The sequence below is a fragment of the Eumetopias jubatus genome, unplaced genomic scaffold (assembly GCF_037043125.1).
Source record: "Eumetopias jubatus isolate StellerSeaLion01/CBP00866 unplaced genomic scaffold, mEumJub1_p1.0 scaffold_7, whole genome shotgun sequence".
Classification (NCBI taxonomy): Eukaryota; Metazoa; Chordata; class Mammalia; order Carnivora; family Otariidae; genus Eumetopias; species Eumetopias jubatus.
In genome coordinates, this window is record NW_028274813.1 from 30,882,642 (window position 1) to 30,909,775 (window position 27,134).

General features: G+C 40.6%; 2 protein-coding genes across 2 annotated transcripts in view; both read left to right on the top strand.

Annotated features, from left to right (window-relative positions):
* SYNJ2BP (synaptojanin 2 binding protein) overlaps positions 1 to 7,042 on the top strand; it is a 35,528-nt gene extending 28,486 nt beyond the window's left edge. The window contains exons 3-4 of the mRNA XM_028126490.2: positions 3,209 to 3,304; positions 4,644 to 7,042. Of these exons, the coding sequence (XP_027982291.1) occupies positions 3,209 to 3,304; positions 4,644 to 4,784 (237 nt within the window). The 3' untranslated portion in view covers positions 4,785 to 7,042. The remainder of the gene's footprint in view (positions 1 to 3,208; positions 3,305 to 4,643) is intronic.
* An 8,343-nt stretch (positions 7,043 to 15,385) lies between these two features.
* COX16 (cytochrome c oxidase assembly factor COX16) overlaps positions 15,386 to 27,134 on the top strand; it is a 30,911-nt gene continuing 19,162 nt past the window's right edge. Inside the window, exons 1-2 of the mRNA XM_028126594.2 lie at positions 15,386 to 15,585; positions 24,535 to 24,606. Of these exons, the coding sequence (XP_027982395.1) occupies positions 15,517 to 15,585; positions 24,535 to 24,606 (141 nt within the window). The 5' untranslated portion in view covers positions 15,386 to 15,516. The remainder of the gene's footprint in view (positions 15,586 to 24,534; positions 24,607 to 27,134) is intronic.

The following is a 27,134-nucleotide window of genomic DNA, read 5'->3' on the forward strand; positions in this document are numbered from 1 at the left end:
AGGACTCCTGAAGTTCTTTCCTGTGGCATGTTTACCAAAACAAACAAAAGGCATAATCAGAAGGTGGCTTGGTAGCATGAAATCAAAGTCTATCAATTAGAAAACTATATTCACTTCTACACTATAGGTAGCAGGGCTGATCCTGTTTAAGGTTAATCTTGGAAGATACATAGAATTTTTAAAAAGGGAATGTATTCAGATGGTGGAAATAGAGCACAGGCATGAAGGTAAGGATCTATGTTTTATGTCCTAGGGACAGTGAATTATGTGATGTAGATGCTGTAGAACCTTTTTCGTAATTCCCTTTATGAAAGGGAATAATGCGAGATTAAATTGAGGAAGTGGGTTGGAGCCACTTCCTGGAGAACTTTGCACACCAGAATGAGAAATCAGGCATGCACTCTCTTCTCCCCTACGCCCAGTTTTGTAGAAACAGAATGGTCCTTTAGGAGGCTTGATCTGGAGACGGCGTTTGAATAGGATAGAGTAGGGGAGGGCCTAGAGGAAAGTGAATCAGTGAGAAGGTGAACACAATAGTTCATCTAAAAGTATCTACCACCTAAAGAGAGAGGCAATTGAAGGAAAATAGCGTGAGAGGAATGGTATTATTTTAGGGCTTTAGGATTTGATAAGGTATTGTATGTGAACATTGACAGGGAGTGGAGTTGAAAAATATCAGAATTTTAGTCTGAAGGAATGGTTGTGGCAATAAGAGGGAAGGTGAGATAGTCTGGTTTTGTGGGAAGTCAAAAGGAGGCTTTGGATATGTTGAAGTGGGGTGTAGCAGAATATTCCAGTACAGGCACCCAGCAGGAAACTGGCAAGTCCAGAAGTAGAAATAAGGATAAAAAATTTGGGAGTTGTCTTGCAGAGTACAGTTGAAATTGTGAAAGATCACCATGGGAGAGAAAATACGGGGCAAAGGACTACAGACATTGAGGAATGCTTACTTCCCTTAAGAAGGAAGGAGAAGAGGAGGAATTGGGAAAGGAATCCTTCAAGAACTAAGGGAACTAAGTCTTCAGAAGCTGAGACCAGAGAGAACTGCAAAAGGGAGGAGGTCTGGCAACTAGGAAAGGGCTGTAGGACTTGCTGATTGGAAGTCACTGCTGCCCCTCAGGACAGAATATTCTTGCCTGCTACCTGGTATATGCTGGCCGTATCAGGGACTGGAGTGCACGGCTGCAGAAGACGTGGAGGCAGGGCTCTCAAGCGGCTCTTCAACAAGTCTGGCAATGAAAGGAAGAGGGCTGAAGATGGGAAGAGGCTGCTAATGGGTTCCAAGAAATATTTATACTTTTTTCTTTACAGAGGAGGATAATTTTAGTTGAGAAAGAGCAGAGAGCAATAAAAATGAAGGAATCAAGAGGAGCAATTGATCGCTTAAGTTCCCTAAGAAGGCTAGAAGGAATGTGACCGAGAGTATCAGTGGGTGGTTTAGCCTTGGTAAAGGAAACGGATCTAATGCAGAAAGAAGGGCAAAGCAGCAGTGAGAGGCTATCACGAAACTTTGAAAGGGAAGGAAAGGACATGGAGTGTGTGGAGTTATCAGTATTCTCAAAAAAGATAAGGCAAAGGAATCCGGAGAGAGGAGAGAGGATCAGAGTTGGGGTTTGATGATAGGAAAGGTCTGGAACAGCTGCTGCTGAGCATTCGTTAGGGAGTTGACCAGGTGAGTAGAATGGTCATAAGGATACAGCAAGTGTCAGCCAGCATGGATCTGTGCTGGGAAGTATGAGTGTGTATTTTTCCCCAGGAACATTAAACTCAGTGATGACAAGGAAAGTAAATGCAGTGTGTTGTGCAGGACTGGAAAGATGGCAGAAGATCATGGGGACAAGGGATTCTAATAGTTTACGAAGTGCTTTGTTGAAAAAGCAGCAAGAACTCCTAGATGGGTAAGGATGCGGGTAAAATCTAAAAAGGTTATTAAAGGTTTTGATGAGGATGATGAGCAGATTCAGTAGAGGAATAGGAAGTGTGAAGGGAGTAGAGATCGTGGTCAGTTTTCTAAGAGTAAGGTAGACAGTCTGTAACACCAAAGTGTTGTTAGAGTAATTCACCTAGTGGGAGATTGTGTGGAGGAATGATAGGAACCTCTTGGAGAAGGAAGACAGTAACGAGGAAGATGAGAGCCTTGAATAAATCGATGGCTTGATCTTCAGCAAAGAACAGTTTGTGAGTCCAGGTGGAAGAACAGTAGTGCAGAAGGAACAGTCAATTGCAAGGGCACTGTAACTTAACTCCCGATATTTAAAAACACTAGCCCTAGCTCCTACACTTACTATGACTTTGGGTAAATTATCTACCTTGCTAAGCTCCAGTTTCTTCATCTGTGAAAACAAGATAAAAATGGTGCCTACCTCATAGGATTATCGTGACAACAACATTAGACAGTGTATGGAAAGCATACAGCACAGAACCTAGCAGGTAAATACATGAGGTGTTCTTGCTGCTATTGCTGTTGATGATGTTGACGTGTACAAAAGATGTGTGGATCTTGCATAAAGCGGGCTATGCTGTGTCACCGAGTATGGCATGGGGTAGATGTCACTTGTGGACAGTGTCATTCCTAACACTAAGAAGTATTAATACCACTGGTCAGCTCTCACCTCTAAATGGTAGGACTGACCTACACTGAAGCATTTTTTTGGGAATTTATATCATCAAAGAAGTACTGTAAAATTAGTAAATTTGTGGAGGATGGGAGTGTCCATGGAATCAAGGGAAATTGTTCACAATTGAACAAGACCAATAGAAGGGGCTAGTAGGTTTGCACCATATCAAAATAAATTGTTTCATAGAGTTATATTTCTAGAGTTTCATAAAGTTGTATTTCTAGAGTTGAAGCTAGCAGTGCCAGGGATTAGCAATGTAAAGGCTAGGGTGGTAACCCAGAAGACCAGGTTACTGTAAGGAAGCAGGCCGATGCTCAGGGAAGACACACAGGTACAGTTAACAGAAACCCAAGCTTCAAAATGAGACAGGCGGCAGGAGCTGAGGTGGAGAGACTACCTTTTTTTTTTTTTTTTTCTAAACCTTGGAACCTCAGTTCTAGGAGAAAGTGACTCTGAGTTCTAGGGTGCTTGCCCCATTCTCCTAGTCCTTGGAATTTTGCTCTGTAGTTTTTAAATGTTTAGTCACATGAATATAAATCTTTGACTTATGATTCTACCTCTCTTACTACTTTTCTTGCTGTTTTTGACAGGTAAATGGCCAAGACCTAAGGAACTTGCTGCACCGGGATGCTGTAGACCTTTTTCGTAATGCGGGCTATGCTGTGTCCCTGAGAGTGCAGCACCGGGTAGGTGTTATTTGCAGCCAGCAAGCTGGCACCACTTTTGTATCCTTCTTGGGAATGAAGCATACAGCGTAATCCTCAGTAGTGCATTTGGCTTTTTTCTTTCTTTCTTTCTTTCTCACTCTCTTGAAAAGCTTGTCTGGCACAAGCAGGGGCCTTCAGGGAGTTCTGCTTATCATGAAAGGAAATTCAGACTAGGTCCTAGCTTCCAGGCGATGTACCTTAAATGTAAAGCTTGACAACCAAATTAAAATAAATGGGGAGGGGCGCCTGGGTGGCTCAGTTGGTTAAGCATCTGCCAGTCAGCTCAGGTCATGATCCCGGGGTCCTGAGGTCGAGTCCCGCATTGGGCTCCTTGCTCAGCGGGAAGCCTGCCTCTCCCTCTTCCCTGCTTGTGTTCCTGCTCTCGCCATCTCTCTCTGTCAAATAAATAAATAAAATCTTAAAAAAAAATTAATATGAAGAGGGGCGCCTGAGTGGCTCAGTCAGTTAAGCATCCAACTCTTGGTTTCAGCTCAGGTCATGATCTCAGGGTCGTGGGATCGAGCCCAGGCTCCACACTGGGCATGGACTCTGCTTAGGATTCTCTTTCTCCCTCTGCCCCTTACCCCACCCCCTGCACCTCCCTGCCCCCTGTTTACTGGCTTGCTAAGAAAAAAAAAAAAGTTGAAGAAATGCCACCGAGCCTCAAAAGGGAATGCGTGTTAGGCAGTGGAAAATTATTACCACTAGGATATGATTTCTTTTTACTCGTTTACCTCTGAATCTTTTACCTCTGTTCCATATAAGTTTCCTCTTTGTCTATGTCTAATGTTACAAAATAGAGATGAAGGCCATGACACCATATCAGGAGGGAGTTGGTGCCTTTTCGGAATTGGGAAGTATTTCCAAAACTGGCACTGTACCTGTGTTAACATTGCTCAGAACTGGCAATCTTTCTAAGTAAACATTTCTAGGAAGGTGGGCACCCTCTGCCCCTGCCCAGTAATTTTGAGGTTCCCTATAGGATCAATAGGTTTCATCTCCTATCTTCATTTTCCTAGTGTGATACACACAGAGCTTGGTGGAGGCAGTAGAGAAGCAGACAGAGGTTATCTGCTCACCCTCAGGTCCCTTTAGGGCAGTAGCACAGCAAGGTTAAATGCCTCCCCATCAGACTTCTTTCCAAAGAGTTGATGGCGCTGATGGATCAGTTTGGAACAGAGAGGACTCCTTCTGCTAGATAGTGCTTGGAGGTTACAGCTTTGGGTGGGCGTGACCCAGGTAATGTGTCAACCTGGACACTTCAGTTGGGATAAACACACATTGCTCAATAGAGTTAACGTTTTTCTCTCCCTTCCAGTTACAGGTGCAGAATGGGCCTATAGGACATCGAAGTGAAGGGGAGCCGAATGGCATCCCCATAGCTCTGGTGCTGGTGCCAGTGTTTGCCCTCACCATGGTGGCAGCCTGGGCCTTCATGAGATACCGGCAGCAACTATGAAAAGCTTGTTCTCTTCCAGTGCTCCCACTAGAAGACACATTTTCTTTCCCTCTCACCCTCGTCCCCTGCCATTCTCCCATATCCTTCCCTCTCTCTGCATAGCCAACATGTCACTGAAAGAGACTGCTACCCAAGCAGGACCTCACTGTCCAAATGTCCACATCCTCATATCTAATGGGAGAGTGAAGGCATTATTTGAAAGAAAGCTGAAGAAAAGACATGCTTAGAACAAATGGGGCGTTATGTATTTTGCTAGGATCACCAATAGAAGTTCAGCTACAACCCAAAGAGGGAAAGGTCCAGTCTTTCCATCAGCACAGGTGATACCTTTTTCTGAGCTGGCATGCCTCAGAAGGCCAGCTGTGTGATGCAAGAGAGGATTTTTCTTCTTAATGATCTTCCTTGGGAAGTTTTTGTGGCCTTTATTTAATTTCTGTCTACGTACTTGGGTGCCTATATCAAACACAGGATAATGAGAGCCTTTTTACTTTTGTAAAACAAATGTGTGCGCACGTGCGCGCGCGCGCACACACATGCACACAAACACATACACATATCCATACATGACAGTACAATAGTGATGCCTTACGGAGAATTAAAGAAGTGGAAAGCTGCTCTGTGGTTTCAGGTTTCTGATAAAAGGGAAGTTCTTAATGGAAGAATTTGATATATAGCGGGAGTGAGAGAATGAGCCTTGAAAGAGGAAGCCCAATCTGAGTCATTTAAAAAAAAAAAAAAGCAACTAATTAAAAATCTTAGAACAATATTTCTTCTCATAATAGCTATGCTGAAGTGGAGGTAGAATGCCATAATCCAGCTTTGTGCAAGTCAATCTGTTCCACACCCTTTGAGATGTAAAGATAAATCTTACTCGTTCTCTGGGCTGCCCCAGTGACTTTTTTGGTACCTCATAGTCCTGTTAAAGGATCAGCTGGAATGACTGTGGTCAGAGCTTTGGTGATGAGGCCAGACCAACCCAGTGAAAAAACACTAAAAGACAAAAGGATAATGCTCCCAAGATGACACCTGAACCCTCTCAGGCCATCTAACAGATTTTTTTGGTTTCTAGTGATAGGCAAATTCTAAGAGAAGGAACTGCTCTCTGGCAGGATAGGCATGAAATCAGCTCTGCTTCTGATTCAGTTGAGAGGGTTTGGATTGCAGGTTTTTTTGAAAAGCTCTAAACACTGGCAGGGAATGGGAAGGAAAGGGGTTTTGTTTTGTTTCAGTGGGTAGGGAAGTTTGGTGGATGTTTCATGGGGAAACCTTGAGAGAAGGATATGGATGAATGGATGCTCAGGAATACCAAAGACATTAACGAGGTGCAAACCATTCTGTTCATGTGATATCAAACATTGGTTTTAAAACACTAGGGAGAGCTGAACCAAGGCTAATTCTCTGGCTTAAAAAAAATCATTTCCATCCTCCAAATATATTATCTAGACTATAGGCCTTACATAATCCTGAGAGCATGAGTATGAAGACTTTCCCTGAGGCAACCAGTTGTGTCCAGTTTTTAGCATGGATAATCCAGTAAGCATTTGTTGATTGGACACCACCTTTGTTAAGACACTTTCACAAAGAATGTCACATTTATATTGCAGACAGCAACAGGGAACGGTTACTGAGAAGACACTTGAGAAAGTTTCATGGAGGAAGGGGATGAATTAAGGACCCTTGAGGAGCTCATAGTCTAGTTAAGAGAATTCATAAATAGATGAGAAGTTAAAAGTAGCAACAGAGATGTGCAGCAGCCATCACATTTTTTCCCCCCAGGAATTCCAAAAAAGAAACCTGTCGCGTAATGGCATCAGGCCAGAGTGGGACGGGGAGGCTTTTAAAAATAACCCTTGTAAGACCTTGCCTCTGGGCCAACCATTGGTATAGGGAGAAACTTGCTTTAAACAATCCTGATGGGGCTTAGGCCTTTAGACCTGAAGTGTTCAGTACCTTTGAGCCTCACTTGGACGGCTGCACCTGTGGATCAGCAAAGACACGCTGACAGTATTCCAGTTCTCACCTTGACCAGCCCCGCTGTGCGGGCCCAAGCCGTGCCGCCCTCCCTGCGTCTGGAGGCTTGTGCAACAGCTGCTGCCGTGGGCCTGCTTCCCTCCCAGGATTCATCTCAGGGTTTGGACATCAACTCCTGAGAGGACCTTGAGACGTTCACAATGAAGCAAATGGCACGCAGGAGGGAAAGCTATCTAGTGTTTTTTTGTTTGTTGGTAGATGTAAATAAAAAGGACTCCTATCCCCTCGTTGGTAGAAGTTTTGCTTTGTTTAATCTATATAGGGATTCTTATGCACTTTAATAATTTAGGTTTTCCCTGGAATTAAAGAGCATTTAAAGATCCATGATTAAAGTTTTCGGCAAGTATACTATTAGTTTTTATTTCTGATTCTCTAGAAAACTAAATTATTATCCTAGATGAGGTATCGGATTTTACTCTAAGTCATTAAAAAAATTCATGATCTTTATAGATGGAATCTAATACTTCTTTCACGTTTTAGATTGTATCTAATATTCCTGCTACCTAAATTACTGTGTTTAAAGTTTTGAAAATTGAGTGCAAGTATTTTAAGACAATATACTTAAAACACTTCTCTGTATTTATCATCTTATATTACACATAGAATTTAGTAAGACATTGTTTGCTTCTGTTGTCTCTCTTTTCCTGCCAAGTTTTAATCTGTGCTATTGATTTCACTTAATTATTCACACCGTCTAGCCATGTGTAATGGAAAAAGGAAATTAATATTTGTTACTGCATTTTGTGCCACGTAGTATACTAAACCTGGGTGGGTACACTATTTGTTCATGACTCACAACTCTGAGATCTAAGTATTGTTAAAAAGACACTAAGGAAAAGAGAAAAATTTACTTTTCCTAAGATTACATAGGTGGTAATGATAGAATCAGGATATAATTTAGGACTTCAGGTGCCACTGTCAATGATATTTCTCACTGGCCGCAGCTCTCAAAGTGCGGTCTCTGGGTAAAAGCATCGGTATCACTGGGGAACTTGTTAGAAAAGTAAATTCTTGGGCTTCACCCCAGACCTATTGAATCAAACTGCGTACAGCACCCAGCAATCTGTGTTTTAACAATCCCTCGAGGTGACTGGTTCACCTGTTTGAAAATCACTGCTCTCTGCCGATAGTTCTCCCCTTTTTCTCAGGTTAGAATCATCTGAAGAGCTTGTAAAATTCTGGTGCCCAGGCTGCGCGTAGACCAATAAAATAAAATCTCCTGGCGGGGGGGGAGGTTGCGGTGAGACTTAGGCAGCAGTAAAATAAAGTTCATTAGGTGGATTCCACTCTGTGGTGTCAGTAAACAATGCTCCGTGGCATTTAAATTATTAAATAAAAACTTAAAGGAATTATCCAAATCACACACAGGCATTTGCTCCAGTATAAAATGAGAATTTCACTTGGGCCTTTTTAGAGCCCAGCTCTCTGTGAGCTTATGCCCAAGTATAGATGTAGAATAAGAAATAGAGCATTCTATGGCTTCTTGTTTGCTGACGACTGACCAGCAAAATGCATTAGTGTTTCAGTTTGTGCATCTAGTAAATAAATTAGAACCCAATCAAAGAACATTGGAGCTAAAAGGGAGCAAGAAAGATTCTAGGATGAATCTAAGATAGAGATGAGAAAATCAAAGCTCAGAGAGGTAAACAACTCCGATCGATCAAAGACTTAATCTGTTGCAGAGGTGCCCTTTCTGTCTCATATTTATGTCTGGAATGTATGCACTACATGAACATGGATGAAACTATCCTTTTTATCTCAATCCATTTCTATCTTCTCTCTGGGCCTTGAATAGAGACCGGGGACTGCAAGCCATCATGCAGAACTGGGAGATTCCACGGAATAATCTGCGAAAGCCCTAATACAAAGTTCAATCACATGAGTTCTTCTGTGACGAGTTCCAGTAGTTCTAAACTAGAGAAGGGTGTTTTTTGATGTTGGACATTGTTTTTATTGTGTAAATAACAATTTAAACTATATTTAAATAAATGGAACAACATAAACATTAGGCTGTCAATTATGGGCAAGGGGTAGGGAGTGACGTTCGTGTAATTTCATGTGGAGCCAATAAAGATTTTATTCTAGTCCATTTTAGTCAGAATTTATCTTTGGACAGATGAAGCTTTTTTCCTTCAACACATGAGCACCTACTATATACTAGCTGATGATACAGAGATGCATAAGATCTAGTCACTCTAAGCTGAAATAGCTCATTATCTGAACATGGGAGAGTATTTGTTGGTGATCTTAAAGTATTTTGCTAACATCATCTGGAAGTAGAAGATTAAGTTATGAAGCTCTCAACCCCTTACCTATCATGGGTTTAGAGTTGGTTACTATCCTGGAATAAGCCCCTTTTGCTCTTTCTCTTTGTTCTGTAAGCAAATTTTTTTGAGACCAGCACTCACATCCAAAGGGGCAATTGTGATAAAAAAAGAAGACAATATTTTAAGGAATTCTGTTCTGATTGGGACCAGGTTCTTAATTGCTGTAGACACTTTGCCTGATGTTGATATTTATACACACACACACACACACACACACACACACTATAAAACACTTGATGTGCTTACCTGATGCCTTTGCTACTGTAACAACCTGTATCATAAAAAAGTATTGCTGTGTCTAAAGGAGTTCTACAAATGCTAGGTCCCTGAACATTTTCCATACTGTTCATGTTCTTTTTCTTTTTGCAGGGGGAAAGGAGTAGGAGAGAGGGCTGAAGTATGTTTTCAAATGCAAGTCAATCATTAACAGAGTCATTGACAAAAGAACTTCCCTAAATTTATTAACCAATCACAGGAAAATGGGATGATCCCTCTTCCTAGTTTACAGATTTCCGAATTGAATCCCAATTTAATTCTGCATTTGCAATGCTGATTTGAATATGAGTTTCTTATTCCTGGATATGTGTGCATTTTTACCCCCGGGCCATGTTACTTCTCATACGATTGTTTTCCTTATGAACCTTATTTTGCTTCCTTTCCACTTTGATCCTAATTCACATTGCATGCCTAGATCTAAACAGCAATCAGTTTCTCAGGTCAAATAGATGCCCTGTTGTAACTTGGAAGACACAGGGACATAAAACCGTATCTTCTAGGGAATATCACCACAGATTAAATGTGTAAAAGAGGCCATTAAAATAGCTGATAATCTCTCCTATGCTTTGCTATTTGATACCAGAGATAGCAAACGAGATAACAGTGTGTGTGACTGTGCCTGGCTCATATCGGCATTCAATAAAAACTTTTTGCATTTGTCAAGGAAAGTTTACATCTTTTATCCACCTTATTTTGGAGATTATTGAATAAATGTGTCCTTATTTTTCTGCATCTCACAGAACAGTGGAAAGAGGAAAGGAAGAAGTCTGAATGACCAGTTTGGGGTTTGGCTTTGATGTAGGAGATAAGGGTAAGGGTACACACAGTCGCCAACATTTACTATCTTATTTGGATCCCCTCTGTGCCCCAAAAGCCTGACAAGACATATAGAAGGCAGAAATGGGTTTGTGCCACAGAATGAAAAAGGACTTGTCAGAACTGAATATTGACCTTTTGTCTAAGTTGCTTTGCATATAGTTGACTTAGCTATAAAGAGAAAAGGCAGTTTACCTTGGTCATCATTGCTCTGTCACATGACTTAAGCAAAGTTCAGACCTGAACGAAGTCCGAGGGCTAGTCTATCATTGTAGTGTGTACAGAATGGCCCTTTTCTCCCTTGATGGGCAAAGAAGGTATGTCAGTTATCAATTTACATAACAAACCACTGCAAAACCTCATGAGTTAAAACAATATTTTAATAATTTTTAAAAGATTCTGTGAGTTTCTGAGTGTTTCTTCTGCTGATACCACCTGGGGTCATCCATCTGATGGCAGAACAGGGGTGAGGGCTGGGTAGTCCAGAATGGCCTCACTTTGACACTTAGTGCTGTCTATTGGCTAGGGTGCCTTGATTCTTCACCACGTGGCCTCTCATCTTCCAATAGGCTAGACTGAGCTCTTCACAGCATGGGGGGAGACCATATCTGATCAAGATTTGAAGCCAGACCAGAACTTTTTCTGTGCTTTTTATACTCCACCACATTGCCCTTGCTTGTGTGTTTAAGAAGAAAATAATGCATGTAGAAGAATAACTTATTCATGGAAAATTTATTTGCCAGAAGTCACAAAGAGTAGGGACTCCTCAGGTGCAGAGAGAAGATAGGGAATAAGAAAAGGTTGGTAGTTTTTCCGACCTGTTTTAGATATTGGGTATTAATAGAATAATTGAGGCATACTAAGGCCAAAAGATCAGGAGACAACTGACATTGAAAAGACAGCCTGTTACACACGGTTCCCAAGAGAAGGGGACACATCCTGCCATGGGGACCATGGAGGAAAGCACTAGCATTGGTCGTAAGGCAGAGGAAAAGGGAGGAGGTGTGGACAAGAGCCGTTACTGTGGTTGCATGGGAAAGAGCAGGCAACGCCAGGTAAGTAGGATTAGGATTGGCTGGGTTGAATAATTGTAGTGGTCTTTGTGGCATACCTAGTTGTCTGGTATCTGGCCTTGGGGTGACTAGGGCATGTGAATAATGACCCTGAGCGTGAGAGCTCCACGAAGGAGTGTGGGCTCCGGATTGTTTGGTTCGTATTGGAGAAGTACACTCATGAGAGAGTTCACTATCTGTAAAAATCCGTTGACCCTAGGAGGAGCAGTCCCTGCAGGGTCAGCAAGGCCCCGGATGTCAAAACATTAAAATACAAAAAATAAAAAAACCTAGTGAATGCACTTCCATTACTACTGTTGTGGGTTCTCTGTCTCTCTAAGTTCTGCTGTTTCTCCCAAACCTATAGAAATGACTGAGATACATACCCAAAGGTAATCTGAACTTTCTAGAAAATAGCCGAACAAGGAAGGAAGCAATGACAACAATTTTTTTTTTAAACCTGAGCAATCAAATATCACCAAACCCAGGAGCAAAAAGTCCTCAGTTTTATTTGATATAATTTTCTAACAAGCTTGGTTAGCCGGTTTCCTAATCCATAATCAATTACTAGTTAAAATTATGGCTGGTTCCACTGACTGCTAGGGTCTGGCAATATGTAGCCTCCAGGGCCCCTGAGCAGTTAATGGGGAGTGATTCTTCCATCTCAAAACTTTCATCCATCCTCAACCATAGTGCAATTGCATTTCAAACTTTGTACCTGAGGCCAATGGTTAATTAGGAACCACTTTATAGAGAAGAGGTTTTGAGTTAGCTTTTCTGGACAGCAACCACTATATAAAGCAAAGGACCATGTCAAATGACCCTGGGTCATTTGGGCCCATTCTGTTCGGTGGCATGTAGCTTTCAGCATTTTATTCTGTCTCTTACTATTCCCCATCTGTCACATTGTTCCTTGAATCTTAGTCCAAACCACCATCCAATTTCACGTGGACTACTACATTAGCTTTCTAACTGCCCTCTTCACTAGCCATTGTGTCACCCTACAATTTGCTTGTCTTAGACTAGAGATCCTGGTAAAACAGATTCAATCATGTCTTTCCTCTGCTTAAAAAGCCCTTGGAGGTTTCCCATTGCCCTTAAGATTCAGTCCAAAATACTCCAAGGCACTGTACGATCTAGTTCCTTCCGGCTTCTCCAAACTCATTTCACCCAACGTTTCACCCTTTCTCTCTGATCCCTTCCCTCCCCAGCCTTTTGGTTACTCAGAAATGCCAGACTCTTCCCCTCCGGGTCTTCATACAAACTTTAAAGTTTGTGTGTTTCCTCCTCCACTGATTTCCTAGTGAAACTCTCAACTTCATGTCATTTCCTCAGAAGACTTCTGTTTTCTTTTCTTTTTTTAAAGATTTATTTATTTATTTTAGAGAGAGGGAGAGAGGGAGCATATGTGAATGGTGGGGGGAAGGACAGAAGGGGAGGGAGAGAGAGAGACTCCTCAAGCAGACTCCCCACTGAGCATGGAGCCCACCACGGGGCTCGATCTCTCGACCCTGAGATCATGACCTGAGTCGAAATCAAGAGTCTTAACTGACTGAGCCACCCAGGTGCCCAAAGCCTTCTGATTTCAAGCTTGTCTAGCCCCAAGGGCACCCTGGGCTTGGTTCCCTAGCTACAGACTGCCCACCCCCTCCCCATCACAATGAGCTTCAGGCACCTGCTCCCCACAGCCCTCTCTGCCTCACCACAGAAGCCTCCACAAATTGGCCCTTTACCATCCAGTTTCTCCATCCCTCAGACCATCCTAATACAAACTTCTGATGCATTTACATTTTGTTTTCAGATTTTCTTCTTTTTCTCCTCAGTGCTCTAGTCTCCAATCATTCTTCTTGGACTTCTAATTTTTCCCTGGGCGTCAATTCCGGGGTTACACAGAAAATGATAATTTTTTGACGGACACCAATATATGCAGACAGTAAAAAGCTTTGCACCCTGTCCTCATGAAGGACAGGCTTTAAGAACTCAAATGCCTCCAGAAACCTTCAAACAACTGGCAAAGGAAGTTGATATATAAGCCCTGTGATCATACAGTCAGAAGGAAAAGGCTCTCGGATTCATGAAATGGCAAATTCCTTTAAGGTACCAGTAAAACCACCTATATAATAGTCCCCAAGAAGAACTTAATAGAGGAGGGATAAAATTTTGCACAGGGATGGGGGTACAGGAAACAAGTGCTCCCCATTTTTAAAGTAGGTTAATGCAGAGCTTGTTTAAACAAACATACAACAAAAAACAAAAGTCAAATAATTCAAAATAAAGTACAAAAAATTCACATTAAAGGAGACCCACAGCAACACTGTTTATATGCCCATCCCTCCAATCCTAAATTCTCTTGCATTCTATAACTGCTCCAGACTCTTTCCCATGAATCTACATAATTTTTACCCAGCACTCCCCACTGTGCAGCTTGACTTAACCTCCAAGGCTAAGTGCTCCCCCCTTATTGCTTCAGTCCCCTGGTTTGCAAGGTGTCTCTTCCTTGGAGAGATTGGGGTGACAGAAGATTGGAGAAGTAGTGGTAAGGAATTTTCAGTCTCACTTTAATAAAGCTTGTCCTGATCAGTCCAAAATCTCCCTTGGCTCAGCTCAGGTGATGCTTCTTTGGGAAATGGGGGTGGGCTGGGAGGTTTGACTCATTTTCTCAACCTCAGAACCAAAAATTAAACACCAACATTCAAATTCAAACTCTGAAATATCCTTCTCTCTCTCTCCTGTTTTCATCCTGCTTATATGCTATTTGGAGCAACAGTAACTTTATACACTAAAACTGATAATACAGTGTGATAGTGTTCTGTGATATATATTAGCCAAAGGCTACTGTAGCTCTGAGAAAGGAATAATTTATATTTCCTGTGGAGTAAAGGAGACTTCAAGAATCTGGTGTCCTTGAAGCTGCATCTTGAAGATGTGGAAGTTCATGAAATCTCAGGGAATAATATCTCCTCCAAGATGGAGTATGGAGTGAATGAAGAAGAGTAGCAGGAAAGGCAGGCCATTATACAGGACCTTAAATTCCTTGCTAAGAAAATTGGAGTGACTAGTGTAGGCAAACAAATGAACAAATAAAACCAACCAGGAGAATCTCATCGTTTCTGCTTTTTAGATAACTTTTCAGCAGTGTGGAAGACAGACTTGAGAATCACAATTAAGGTTATGTCTGTTGTTTTTTTTTTTTTTTCATATTTGACCCAGTGGGACTATAGATATGGGTGTTTATTAGAGCAGGTGAAAGGTGGAGCTGGAGTTTCTCTTCTGAAGACCACTTAGGGGTGACTTCAATATGTGGAAAGATGACAAGGGATTAAACCAGGAACATTTCAGTGGCAATAGAGGCAGGGACAGATGGGAAGATCTCAGGGATAACATGGGAAATGTTACTCCATGTCACCTGTATTTTATACTATTATGTCATCTCAAATAGTACTTGTAGGTGAGGCTTTCTTGGACTCACCCTGGCAAATGGCACGTGGGGGCTGTTTCCTAAGCAACTGTTGTACTTAAGGCACATGTTCATTTGTTTGTCCATTAAACTACCAGCTTCTTTAAGGTAGGGATTGTATCTTTTCATCTCTGTTTTCCTCGAACCTTCTAATGACCTGCAAAAATGTGTGCTGGCGGGATGCAGAGTGAATGGAAAATAGACTTTCATAAATGACTGAAGATTACAGGCTATCTAGTAGTTAAAGCAACTAGCATTAAGGGTTCAGTGATATCAAGGCACTACACTGCCATTCAACCTACCCTTTCGTGGTGATTTTTTTATTTCTAAATCTTTATTAAGCTGGTAAACTCCCCAACCCACAAATAGCCAGAGTACCAGAAGCTGCAATTCTAGCTCCAAAGTAACTTTTTTTTTCTTAGCTGATTTTATAGAATAGCTACGTGTTAGGAAACGTCAGAAGACCTTGGCCAAGACCCAGAACGTGGGAAGTACCGGTTTCCACATCATTTGATGAGAACTACAAACACGGCTTCAGTCCCTAAATCCCGACTGCAAACCAGTGTGCCGGAACCAAAGGGCCGACACTCGAATTTCCACCCGGGCGCGCATCGATTGCTTTTGTCTGGCGGAGGCCTATCGGGCGAGGACCGAGCTCCGGAAGGCCAAAGAAAGCAGGCGAGTCCAGGACTTCCTCCTGGAGAGGGAGCTTGGATTCGGGAGGCCGCGCTGGGCCTGTTGGACTAGGCGTCCACGCGTGGGAGAGTTCAGTCATGTCTGTACATGCGGTGGTGCGCGCCCTGCGCAAGAACAAGACGCTTCGCTACGGAGTCCCTATGCTGGTGAGCGCAGGGAGGAGAATGTGTGGGGCAGGATTCCGGAAGGGGTGGGGCGTCTAGGCCGCTGGGTCCCGGCTGCCAGGATCTGGGAGGCGGGAGGCGGGGAGCGGCAGCTTGGGCGGGGAAGGGGCTGGCGGGAGGTGGCCGTCTCTCTCCCTTCGCTGGTACCAGGATCTCGAGGCCCCCTTTTACTCTCCCTAGTAGTTACCAGGGTGTGCTTCAGAGAGCGAGGTCAGACCAGATTTTACACCAGGTCTGGGTGATTACCCAACTGACATTTTTTAACCCCGTGCTACACCTGGACGGTGCTGTGGATCGTTGGAACTAGATGTATTTACTTAATTTGACTGTATAATTTCGGGCATCTCCACGTTTCAGCTCCTGTTTGTGAACTGGTTTAACTCTTCCCGGATTGTTGGTAGGAGTTAAATGAAACCTTTTGAAAATCGAGTGTTTAGCGCGGTGCCTGCCACATTGTAGCAGCCTTCAAAAGGTCGCTGACTTGTAATTGATCATTTTGAAGCACATCGAGTGTACTTTTGGTGTTTATATTCTTGCGTCCTGTCCTAGACTGAGTTCCCTGAGGATCTCATTCGTATAGAAGATACAGGTTGAGGTTGACATAACACCCGCCAGAGTTGGAATCCAGCCAGACATCCCCCCTCTTTTGCGTTTGCTGTTTTACCTTGGCAAGTTATTTTGCTTCAGAAAGCCTTGATGTCATAGTGAATGAGACACTTTCAATAAAGCGTGTGGACAAAAGCCACTTTCTTTCAAATACTTAACAGTTTAATCCTTTGTATGGATATTGGTATAGGTGAAGTTACCAGCTTTTGCATTTAAGCAGAACTAAAGGAGAGAAGTGACCTTAAAAAAGTTTAAAGAAAACCGTCTTAGAAGATTATGTAGTACTTCTATTTGTGTAGATGACAGGGCATGTGTAAAAACTATCCTCTCTGTAGATCCCTCTGCCCCCAAATGGAGATCCACTCGGAAGCATTATGATTGTGGTCACCAGCTTGAGGTCACCTGCATGTCCTAGTGAAAGCCAATTTGATTTTGTTCTTATTTTTCAAAATCACCAAAGCCGGGATATTAAAACCACTCATGTTGAAGTACCTTCTTGGTACTTAGGGGTTTCCTCTTTTGTTTTATTTCAGGGAATGGAAAGTACCACAGTAGCCTTTTCCCTAAATGTGTTACTTTGTACTGGTCTCTACATCTGTACCTCTGTACGGGACCTAAAGGACCATGTTTCAAAATATGAGTCCTAAACATATAAATAAATTGAAGAGGAAAATGTTGAATTCAGTAGGCTGAAACCAAGCACTACTGGAAAGAACTCAAAAGATACATCCTCTTCATCATGTATCAGTTGCATATGCCACAATTACTATACTACATTTATCTTCAAGCTGAAATTATTTACTCTCTTGGATAAATATTAATGCTTCATAGGACATACAGAAGAGGACTTTGAATACCAGGTATATGCAAATACTACTCTCCTTCCTTTCTTGTCCAAACTGCTTGAAAGAAAGAGAATATACTTGTTTCAGCTTCCACACTGCCCATTTAGTCTTGAGAATTTACCTTTCTAATCTGACCAGTGACCTACTGGTTCCTACACACCAAAAAATTAACCCATTTAAAGTGTTTGGTTCAGCGTTTTTGGTATATTCACAGAGTTATGCAGCTACCACCACTGTCTAACTTTAGAATAATTTCGTCATCCCAGAGGAGACACCATGCTCATTAGTAGTCACTTCCTATTTTCTCCTCCCTCTCCCCCCAGGAGATTAGCAACCACTAATCTACTTCTGTTTATAGATTTAGTAGCATAATACAACATGTGGTCTTTTGTGACTGACTGCTTTCAATTAGCATAGTGTTTTCAAGATTCATTCATGCTGTAACATGTGTCAAAACTTCATTCCTTTTTATGGCTAAATAATATCCCATCATTTGGATAGACAGTTTTTTAATCCGAATCCTATCCTATTTATTTATCATTTTATTTATCCATTGATGAACATTTAGATTGTTTCCATTTTTTGGCCATTGTGAATAATGCTGCTACGAACATTCATGTACAATTTTTGTATGGATGTATATTTTCATTTCTCTTAGTATATGCCTAGTAGTAGAATTGCTGGGCCATATGATAACTCCATGTTTAACATTTTGAGGAACTGTCAAGCTATTTCCCAGAGTGGCTACATCATTTTACATTCCCGCCAGCAATGAATCCTCCACGTCCTTGCCAACACTTGTTATTGTCCATCTTTATTATACCCTTCCCAGTGGATGTGAGGGTATCTCACTGTGGTTTTGATTTGCATTTCCCTTATGACTAATGATATGGAACATCCTTTCATATGGTTATTGGTCATCTGTATCTCTTTTTTGCAGAAATGTTTATTCACATCATTTGCTCGTTTTTAAATTGGGCTATTTTTCTTTTTATTGGGTAGAGGTTTCCTTAAACACCTGGAACCAGTAAATCTTTGTTGAGGGGCTTTGTGTGCTTGTTTTGGTGTGTCTTCAGCACTCAGCCAGGCAGGTTACAACTCTGCCTTGAGCTTGTACTTCCTGCTTGCTCAGAGACTCAAGGTTAGCCATAGACAAGTGTTTAAGGCCTTCTCAGATCTTTCCTGAGCTTACACACCACTCTGGGCATGGGCACAATTCTGTTCATGAGCATTTCCTTCTGGATTCTCAGGAATATGTTTGAACTTTTCAGAGTCCTCTGTGGACACCTTATTTCTCATATTTTCCTTTTAAGCTTTTTGGTTAGACTGTTATTTGCCCTGTTGCCTACCACCTCAGGCAGTCATGATGGTAAACAATTGCCTCTGAATTTTTTCAACAAACACTTCCTGAGAGAAGCCTGTTAGTACTAGTTGAGCTCAAAGTCAGGAAAACTGAAGACAGCCTTGTGACTGAGGTTTCCAATGAACCACCAGATTTGATCAAGCAGTGACAGTTCTCAGAGAATGATGTTTTAAGGAGCCCCAGCCCCATTCTGCCCCATGATTGCATTCTATTTCATTTATTTATTTATTATTAACATAATGTATTATTTGTTTCAGGGGTACAGGTCTGTGATTCATCAGTCTTACACAATTCACAGTGCTCACCATAGCACACACCCTCCCCAATGTCCATCACCCAGCCACCCCATCCCTCCCCCCACTCCACTCCAGCAACCCTCAGTTTGTTTCCTGAGATTAAAAGTCTCTTATGGTTTGTCTCCCTCTCTGGTTTCATCTTGTCTCATTTTTCCCTCCCTTCCCCCATGATCCCCTGTCTTGTTTCTCAAATTCCTCATATCAGTGAGATCATATGATAATTGTCTTTCTCTGATTGACTTATTTCGCTTAGCATTATACTCTCTAGTTCCATCCACGCCATTGCAAATGGCAAGATTTCATTTTTTGATGGCTGCATAATATTCCATTGTATATATACCACATCTTTATCCCTTCATCTGTTGTTGGACATCCATGCTTTTTCCATAGTTTGGCTATTGTGGACATTGCTGCTATAAACATTGGGGTACACGTGCCCCTTTGGATCACTACGTTTGTATCTTTGGAGTAAATACCCAGTAGTGCAATTGCTGGGTCATAGGGTAGCTCTATTTTCAACTTTTTGAGGAACCTCCATACTGTTTTCCAGAGTGGCTGCACCAGCTTGCATTCCCACCAACAGTGTAGGAGGGTTCCCCTTTCTCCGCATCCTCGCCAACATCTGTCGTTTCCTGACTTGTTAATTTTAGCCATTCTGACTGGTGTGAGGTGGTATCTCATTGAGGTTTTGATTTGTATTTCCCTGTTGCCGAGTGATGTTGAGCATTTTTTCATGTGTCTGTTGGCCATAGAAGGAGGGATAAAAAGCTTCCAGGACAAACAAAAACTAAAAGAATTTGCAAACACCAAACCAGCCCTACAAGAAATATTGAAACTGTAAGCAAAGAGAGCCTAAAAGTAACATAGACCAGAAAGGAACACAGACCATACACATAACTGTTACCTTACAGGCAATGCAATGGCACTAAATTCACATCTTTCAGTAGTTACCCTGAATGTAAATGGGCTAAATGCCACAATCAAAAGACATAGGGTATCAGATTGGATAAAAAAACAGGACCCATGGGGCGCCTGGGTGGCTTAGTCGTTAAGCATCTGCCTTCTGCTCAGGTCATGGTCCCAGGGTCCTGGGATCGAGCCCCGCATCAGGCTTCCTGCTCCGCGGGAAGCCTGCTTCTCCCTCTCCCATTCCCCTTGCTTGTGTTCCCTCTCTCGCTGTGTCTCTGTCAAATAAATAAATAAAATCTTAAAAAAAAAAACAAAACCACACACAAGACCCATCGATAATGCTATCTGCAAGAGACTCATTTTAGACTTAAAGACACCTCCAGATTTAAAGTGAGGGGGTGGAAAACCATTTACCATGCTAATGGACATCAAAAGAAAGCTTGGATGGCAGTCCTTGTATCAGACAAATTAGATTTTAAACCAAAGAGTATAATAAGAGAGGAGCATTCTATTTGTTTTCATGGTTACCATGGAGCTGGGGCGGAGAGGTGGGAATAAAAATGCCACCAAGCTTTCTGTTCTTACTGAAAGGCAGTCTTCTTAAGAAAATGTTCCCAACATTATTGCAAGTCTTTGCTTAATTTTCACATTTCTGAAAAAGTTGATTTGAGAACTTTTGCCAGTTTTATCATTGCTGTGATGGAGAAGATTTTTGGAGATTCCTAGTCTGCCATTTCACTGATGTCACCTTTTGGTTCTTTTTTTCTATTTGGTGAGATTTTTTAATTTTCATTTGTTTTAAGAACATCGGTTACTGCTCTCTGAAGCATTTTTATAATGATTCCTTTAAAATCTTTGTTAGATCATGGGACGCCTGGGCGCCTCAGTTGGTTAAGTGTCCAACTCTTGGTTTCGGCTCAAGTCATGATCTCAGTGTCCTGAGATCCAGCCACATCCAGCTGTCATGGGCATGGGGGCCTCCCTGCTCAGCGGGGAGTCTGCTTCTCCCTCTGCCCCTCCCCCACAGGTGCAGGCATGGTGCTCTCTCTCTCTCTCTCAAATAATAAATAAATCTTAAAAAAATAAAATCTTTGTCAGATCATTCCAACATCTGGTTTATCTCCATGTTAATAGCTCTTGATAGTCTTTTCTAATTCAGCTTGCTGTTTTCCTGACTCTTGGTATGACAAGTGAGTTTTTATTGTATCATGGACATTCTGCGTATTATGTTAGGAAACTCTGTATCCTATTTAAGTCTTCTACTTCAGCAAGCAGTCACCATGCTTAGACTTAGCTGTAGGTAGTAGCGTACTATTTAAGGCTTTCTTTCCAATGATAATTTAGGTTCCAGAGCCCTTGCAGTGCTATTCTGGTCTGCTTTGTTTACCTGGTGTTGCTTGATCCCTTCTAAAGGTGGAGTGTTAGTAATCAACATGCGAATATTTTTAAAGTTATAAGATTGAGCTCACAAAAGAAATTAATGTAGATAGAGAAGACCAGTCATTGTGCCCTGGGGTACTCCAACAGTAGGGGATTGAGTGTACAGGAAGAACCAGTAAAGGACACTAAGAAGTATTCTCAGGTAAAAGAAAAACCAGGTTTAAGGGAAAAGGAGGAAAGTGATCAACTGTGTCAAATTTTGCTCATGAAATAAGATGAGAACAGAGAGTTAACCATTGGATTTGGTAACGTGGATGTCTTTGGTGGCTGGAACGGGTCTAAGAGAGAATGGGAGGGACAGTGAGCATCAACAACTCCTTTGAGAAATTTTACTGCAGATAGGAACAAGGAAAGAGGGTAGTAATGTGAGGAAGTGAGGTCTAGAGAAGTTTGTTAATAAGTGGGAGAAATAATAGCATTTTTTATGATGAATCATGTGGTAGTGAGCAAGATTTTCATGATACAGGAAACAAGAGAACTGATGAATCAGGGTCCTTCAGTAAATAAGATGATATGGGACCTATTGCACAAATGAAGATATTTAGTTAGGAGTGTAGATACTGTGGTAACGAGGGGTAGGTGGTGTAGTGCAAGTCTGACCCCAATCAGAATTAGCACAGACTTCACAGAGTAAGGGAATAGTCCTTCATGAAACGCTGCTTATTTCAGACACCAGCTGAAAGCTCTGGGATTCTTGGCCCACCTGTGCTTCTGATCAACTGGCTATAAATTTGTGGGTTCCTATTAACCCCCTCAAGTTTAATAATTCACTAGAATGACTCACAGAACTCAGGAAAGTACTATATTTATGATTATTGTTTTATTATAAAGGGTACAAAATTAGGAACAGCCAAAAGAAGAGACCCACAGGGTAAGGTCTGGGAAGGTCCCAAATGCAGAGTTTCCATGTTTTCCTCCTGTGAAATCAGGGCATGCCACCCTCCCAGTGCATTGATGTGTTCACCAACCAGGAAGCTCAACCAAGCTTCAGTGTCCAGAGTTTTTTTTTTTTTTTTAAGATTTTATTTATTTTTTTGTCAGAGAGAGAGAGCACAAGCATGGGTAGCAGCAGGCAGAGCAGGTAGAGGCAGAAGCAGGCTCTCTGCCAAGCAAGGAGCCCGATGCGGGACTCGATCCCAGGACCCTGGGATCATGACCTGAGCTGAAGGCAGATGCTTAAGCGACTGAGCCGTGTCCAGAGTTTTTTTAATTGGGTTTCATTATCTAGGTATGGTTAATCGAATCATTAACTGTGTGAGGGAACTCAGTGTCCAGCCCCATCTCCTTGGAGGTCAGGTTGATATCATATGGCTTAAAGCCCCACCCCTCTAGTCACATGGTTGGTCATTCCAGCATGGCCCACTGGTATACTGCAACTATCTAGGGGCCTACCATGAGTCACCTCGTTAGCATAAATTCAGGTGTAGTCCTAGGGGCTCACCATCAATAACATAGATACTCCTGTCACTCAGGAAAGTCCAAGTTAGTACCGGCCTCTCAGGAACCCTAGACAAAGTTCAGACAAATTCTTCATTATGTAACATGTGGGTACTGTAATTGCAGTAGTTCCAGAAAGAGGTGATGGTGGCCTGGACTAGAATATTAGAAGAAGGTATAGTTAGAAATTGTCAGATTCAGGAAATATTTTGAAAGTAGAGGTGACAGAACTCAGGGATGGATTAGATGTGAGATATGAATGAGAGGAGCTTATGATGATTACAAAGAAGTTTGCTTGAGCCGTTAGATGAAAGCAGTTGACATTTACTGGGATGTGAAAGATTGGGGCAGAAAGAGTGTTGGGGTAAAAGTGAAGAGGGTTTTTTAAAATGTTAACTTATATATATCTGTTAGACTTTTTCTTAAAGATTTTATTTATCTGAGAGCATGGTGGGGAGAGGCAGAGAGAGAGGGAGAAGCAGACTCCCTGGTGACAGCCCAATGTGGGCGGATCCCAGGACCTGGAGATCATAACCTGAGCTGAAGTCAGATGCATAACCAACTGAACCACCCAGGCGCCCCATATATCTGTTAGGCTTTCAAGTGAAAATGTCAGGTAGGAAAGCATGTTTCAGTTCAGTGGGATGTTTCCCATTGAAAATGTGCATTTGGAAGTTGTTAGGTTATAGAGCCTCTTTAAAGCCATGAAATTGGATGACATCAGCTATGGACTCAGTGTTGGTTGTGAATAGTTAGAAGAAATGTGAAGATTTGAGCCTTTTGGGATACCCCGCCCCTGCCATTGGGAAGATGAGGAAGAATGAATAAAAGGAGACTGAAACAGAGTTATGAAAGCCAGGGATGTGTCTTTTCATTGAAACACAAAGACAAAAGTTATTTTACTTATACAAATTAATTCTTACATATTGACATTGCCAGATATTAGCTGCTTATATATAACATGTTATTCCTGATTTGTTCTTTTGATTTTGTGTTGTTTTTATTTCATTTATTTATCAGTATAGACATGTAAAATTTTTGTGTGGTCAGACTTACTGGGTTTTAAAATTTATAGCCTCAAGGTTTTGTTAGTATTTCAACTTCAAAATCATAAAGTTTTATATTTTACATTGTTTTATATCTTTATATTTCCTTATTTGGTAATATTAATATATTGATATAAAAAGGAAGGTAGGGATCAAACTTTATTTTTATCCAAATTGCTAGACTTTTACAGCTTTAGGATTAGGGGTGAAAGCCCATTAGATTATTGGAGGAGATGATAAAGCAGCAATGCCAGTTGGAGAAATCTTGTAAGATTTGCCATATATTAATAAGTGTGGTGTATTTTATGAGATTCTTTTATTAGTTGGTAAGAAAATGGAGAAAAATGCTGTCTAGTTAGCTTATTTTGCAAACACATAAAATTGAAAGAATTCTGGTCTTGAAGAAATGAGGCCAGAATTTAATTCCTAGTTTTACTCAGTATAACCATAGGCAAGTCATTTCGTTGCCTGTGCTTTTATTTCATCTGTTAAATGGATTTTTTTCTTAGCTTTAGTTCTTTTGTAAGATCAACTAATATAATGCTTGTGATGATGTTATTTAAACCATAAGGTGGAATACTAGTATGGGGGTGCAGCTGGGTGGCTCAATTGGTTAAGTGTCCAACTCTTGGTTTCATCAGGTCATGATCTTGGGGTCATGTGATCAAGCCCCACGTTGGGCTCTGTGCTCAGCACTCAGCACAGAGTCTGCTTGTCTCTCTCCCTCCCCTTCTGCTCCTCCCCCCCTCAAATAAATAAATAAAATCTTTAAAAATGAACAAACAAACTAATGGGGTACTGACTTTGGTATTTGGTAATAGGATAAAATGTTTCCTAGTGACAGTACATACTGCATCTACTCTGAACAGATGAATGGTAACTCACCAAGAAAATAATATATTGGATTTCATATAAGCTGCCACTATTGGCATTAATCTGTAGACTGAATTCTGTCCTTCTATTTTGTTTGTTTCCTCTCTTTGTTTCAGTTGCTGATTGTTGGAGGTTCTTTTGGTCTTCGTGAATTTTCACAAATCCGCTATGATGCTGTGAAAATTAAGGTAAGGACTGTAATTGGAATCTGACATGTGTCTGTGTATACGATTGTTCTGGTTTAGATATGTATACTCAATGTACTAAGCAGTCTGAGTTTTGTTTAATTTTTCAAGGGGTTGTATGATTTGCTTATTCTCTAAGACAACATGAATGATCATATGGAAGTGAATCATGAAGTGTAAAGAATTTAGTTATCTTATTCATAGAAAATTTGCAATACTGCATTCTCCAATAAAATATATTCAGTAGAGTTTTTTTTAGGATTTAAAAGGGACTGAAGAATGTTGGACAATTTCACTCCCATTATATTACTCCAATTATAAATTAGCTATTTCATATTAATACCAGTAATTTTATAAATTATATTGGTATATAGTCTACTGATATACTAATACTGAAGGAAAGGAAAATTATTTTTCATTACAAATAATGATACTTATCTTTTTAGGCATATAATATTTTATATATTGTATATAAAGCTATATATTTATATCTAAATATATGTAAAATTTATTTTACAGGTGAGGAAACTAGGTTCATTTAGCTTCAGTAGCTAACCTGTGGTTACATGGCTATTTAGAGGTAGTGCTAGGATTTTCACTCTTTGATTACAGTTACTAACAAATTTAGGCCAAGTGTTACATAAAAACTCTAGTTAAGTAACTGATTAATTCATTCAGAAGTATGTAGTTTTTGTTTGTGGCCACATTGATATTTGAGTTTTTTCCCAAGTTTTATTTATATATAAAACATATATATAATTTCCTATATATATATATAATATTTATACATATAAATTTTCTACCAATATTATTGAGATCGCTAATGAAATATATATTATATAATATATATTAATTATATTAATAATTATTGGTAGGAAAGTAAAGAGTATTAAAGGGACCTATTCAGTCTTGTTTTGTTTTTTTTAAAGATTTTATTTATTTATTTAACAGAGAGAGACAGAGCAAGAGAAGTTCTGAACACAAATGGGGAGTGGGAGAGGGAGAAGCAGGCTTCCCGCCGAGCAGGGAGCCCGATGCGGGGCTCATTCCTAGGACTCTAGGATCATGACCTGAGCCGAAGGCAGATGCTTAATGACTGAGCCACCCAGGCACCCCCCTATTCAGTTTTCTCAGTTAATTTTATAGTTTAAGAGAAACACCAACTCCAACTAGTCTTAAAGACAGTAAGAGGGTAAATATTAAATTTAAAAAGAATGTATAATATATATAATGTATATATATAATTTAATATATAATATATAAATAATAAATATATATAATAAATATATAAATAATATAAATAAATATATAATATATAATATATAAATATATAATTTAATATATATTAATATATAATATATATTATATATATATATAATCTTCCATGAAATCATGTTTTTATTTACTTTTTTTTATTACTTTTTCCTTTAGTATCTTGGATATATATGTTACTTTACATACATCCTACATACACCAACTATAGATCTGCTTTTATTGTCTAATTTTTTTCTCTTGTTGGTTTTGTAGGTAAATGTTCTGTCTTTGAACACACCTTGTAATTTTTTATTTTTTTAAGATTTTATTTATTTGAGAGAGAGAGTGAGAGAGAGAGAGAGCATGAGCCAGGAGAGGGGCAAAGGGAGACAGAGAAACAGACTCCCCGCTGAGCAGGGAGCCTGACCTGAGGCTCAATCCAGGGACTCCGAGATCATGACCTGAGCCAAAGGCAGATGCTTAACTGACTGAGCCACCCAGGTGCCCCGACCTTGTAATTTTTTAAATTAAATATTGGATATTGTTTGTAAACACTTGTAGAGATTTTAGGTGGTATTGTTTTCCTCCTGAAGGGGTTTTATGAAGCCTGTGCTCCTCCCAGGGTAGAGTTTTTTCTGGTAGGCAGATAGACTGGGGGCTAATCCCCTTACTACTCTGGAGGAGTATTGAGGTCGATCACTTCTCCTATGTCTGTTGGCCACTTATATTTCCTTTTTTATGTGTCCTCTGTTGTGATGTTTCAGGTTTTGGTTGCCCATTTTTTTCTGTGGGTTGTTGGTCTTTTTCTTATTGTTTTGTTAGATTTCTTTATACATGGCAGATTATAACCTTTTAGTCATCTTAATGGTGTCTTTTGATGAACAAATTTAGTGTAGTCTGTTTTATTCCTTTTTTACTTTGTTACTTTTTCTTTTTGTCCTTTTAAGTTTTTCTTACGCCAAAATATAAATATTTTTCTATATGATTGCTAAAATTTTTGTTTTGCCTTTTATACTCAGGTCTGCAAATATAAAACCCAAGTGAAATTGATTTTTTTGTATACAGTATGAGGAATTGTGATCTGATTTATAAGAAATAACGTATTTGGTCTTTGCCCTATTTTCTGGCATTGAGCTAAAACCCCTGGAATTTCCTAAGTGATGAGAGCAAGCAAGGCATCTTTTGTTATGTTGATGAATTTATGGAATGCCCCTAGCTAACCTAAAGATGGGGGCTGGTTGCTAGGAGAGCCAGCCTTGTGAGACAGGGTTGGAGCT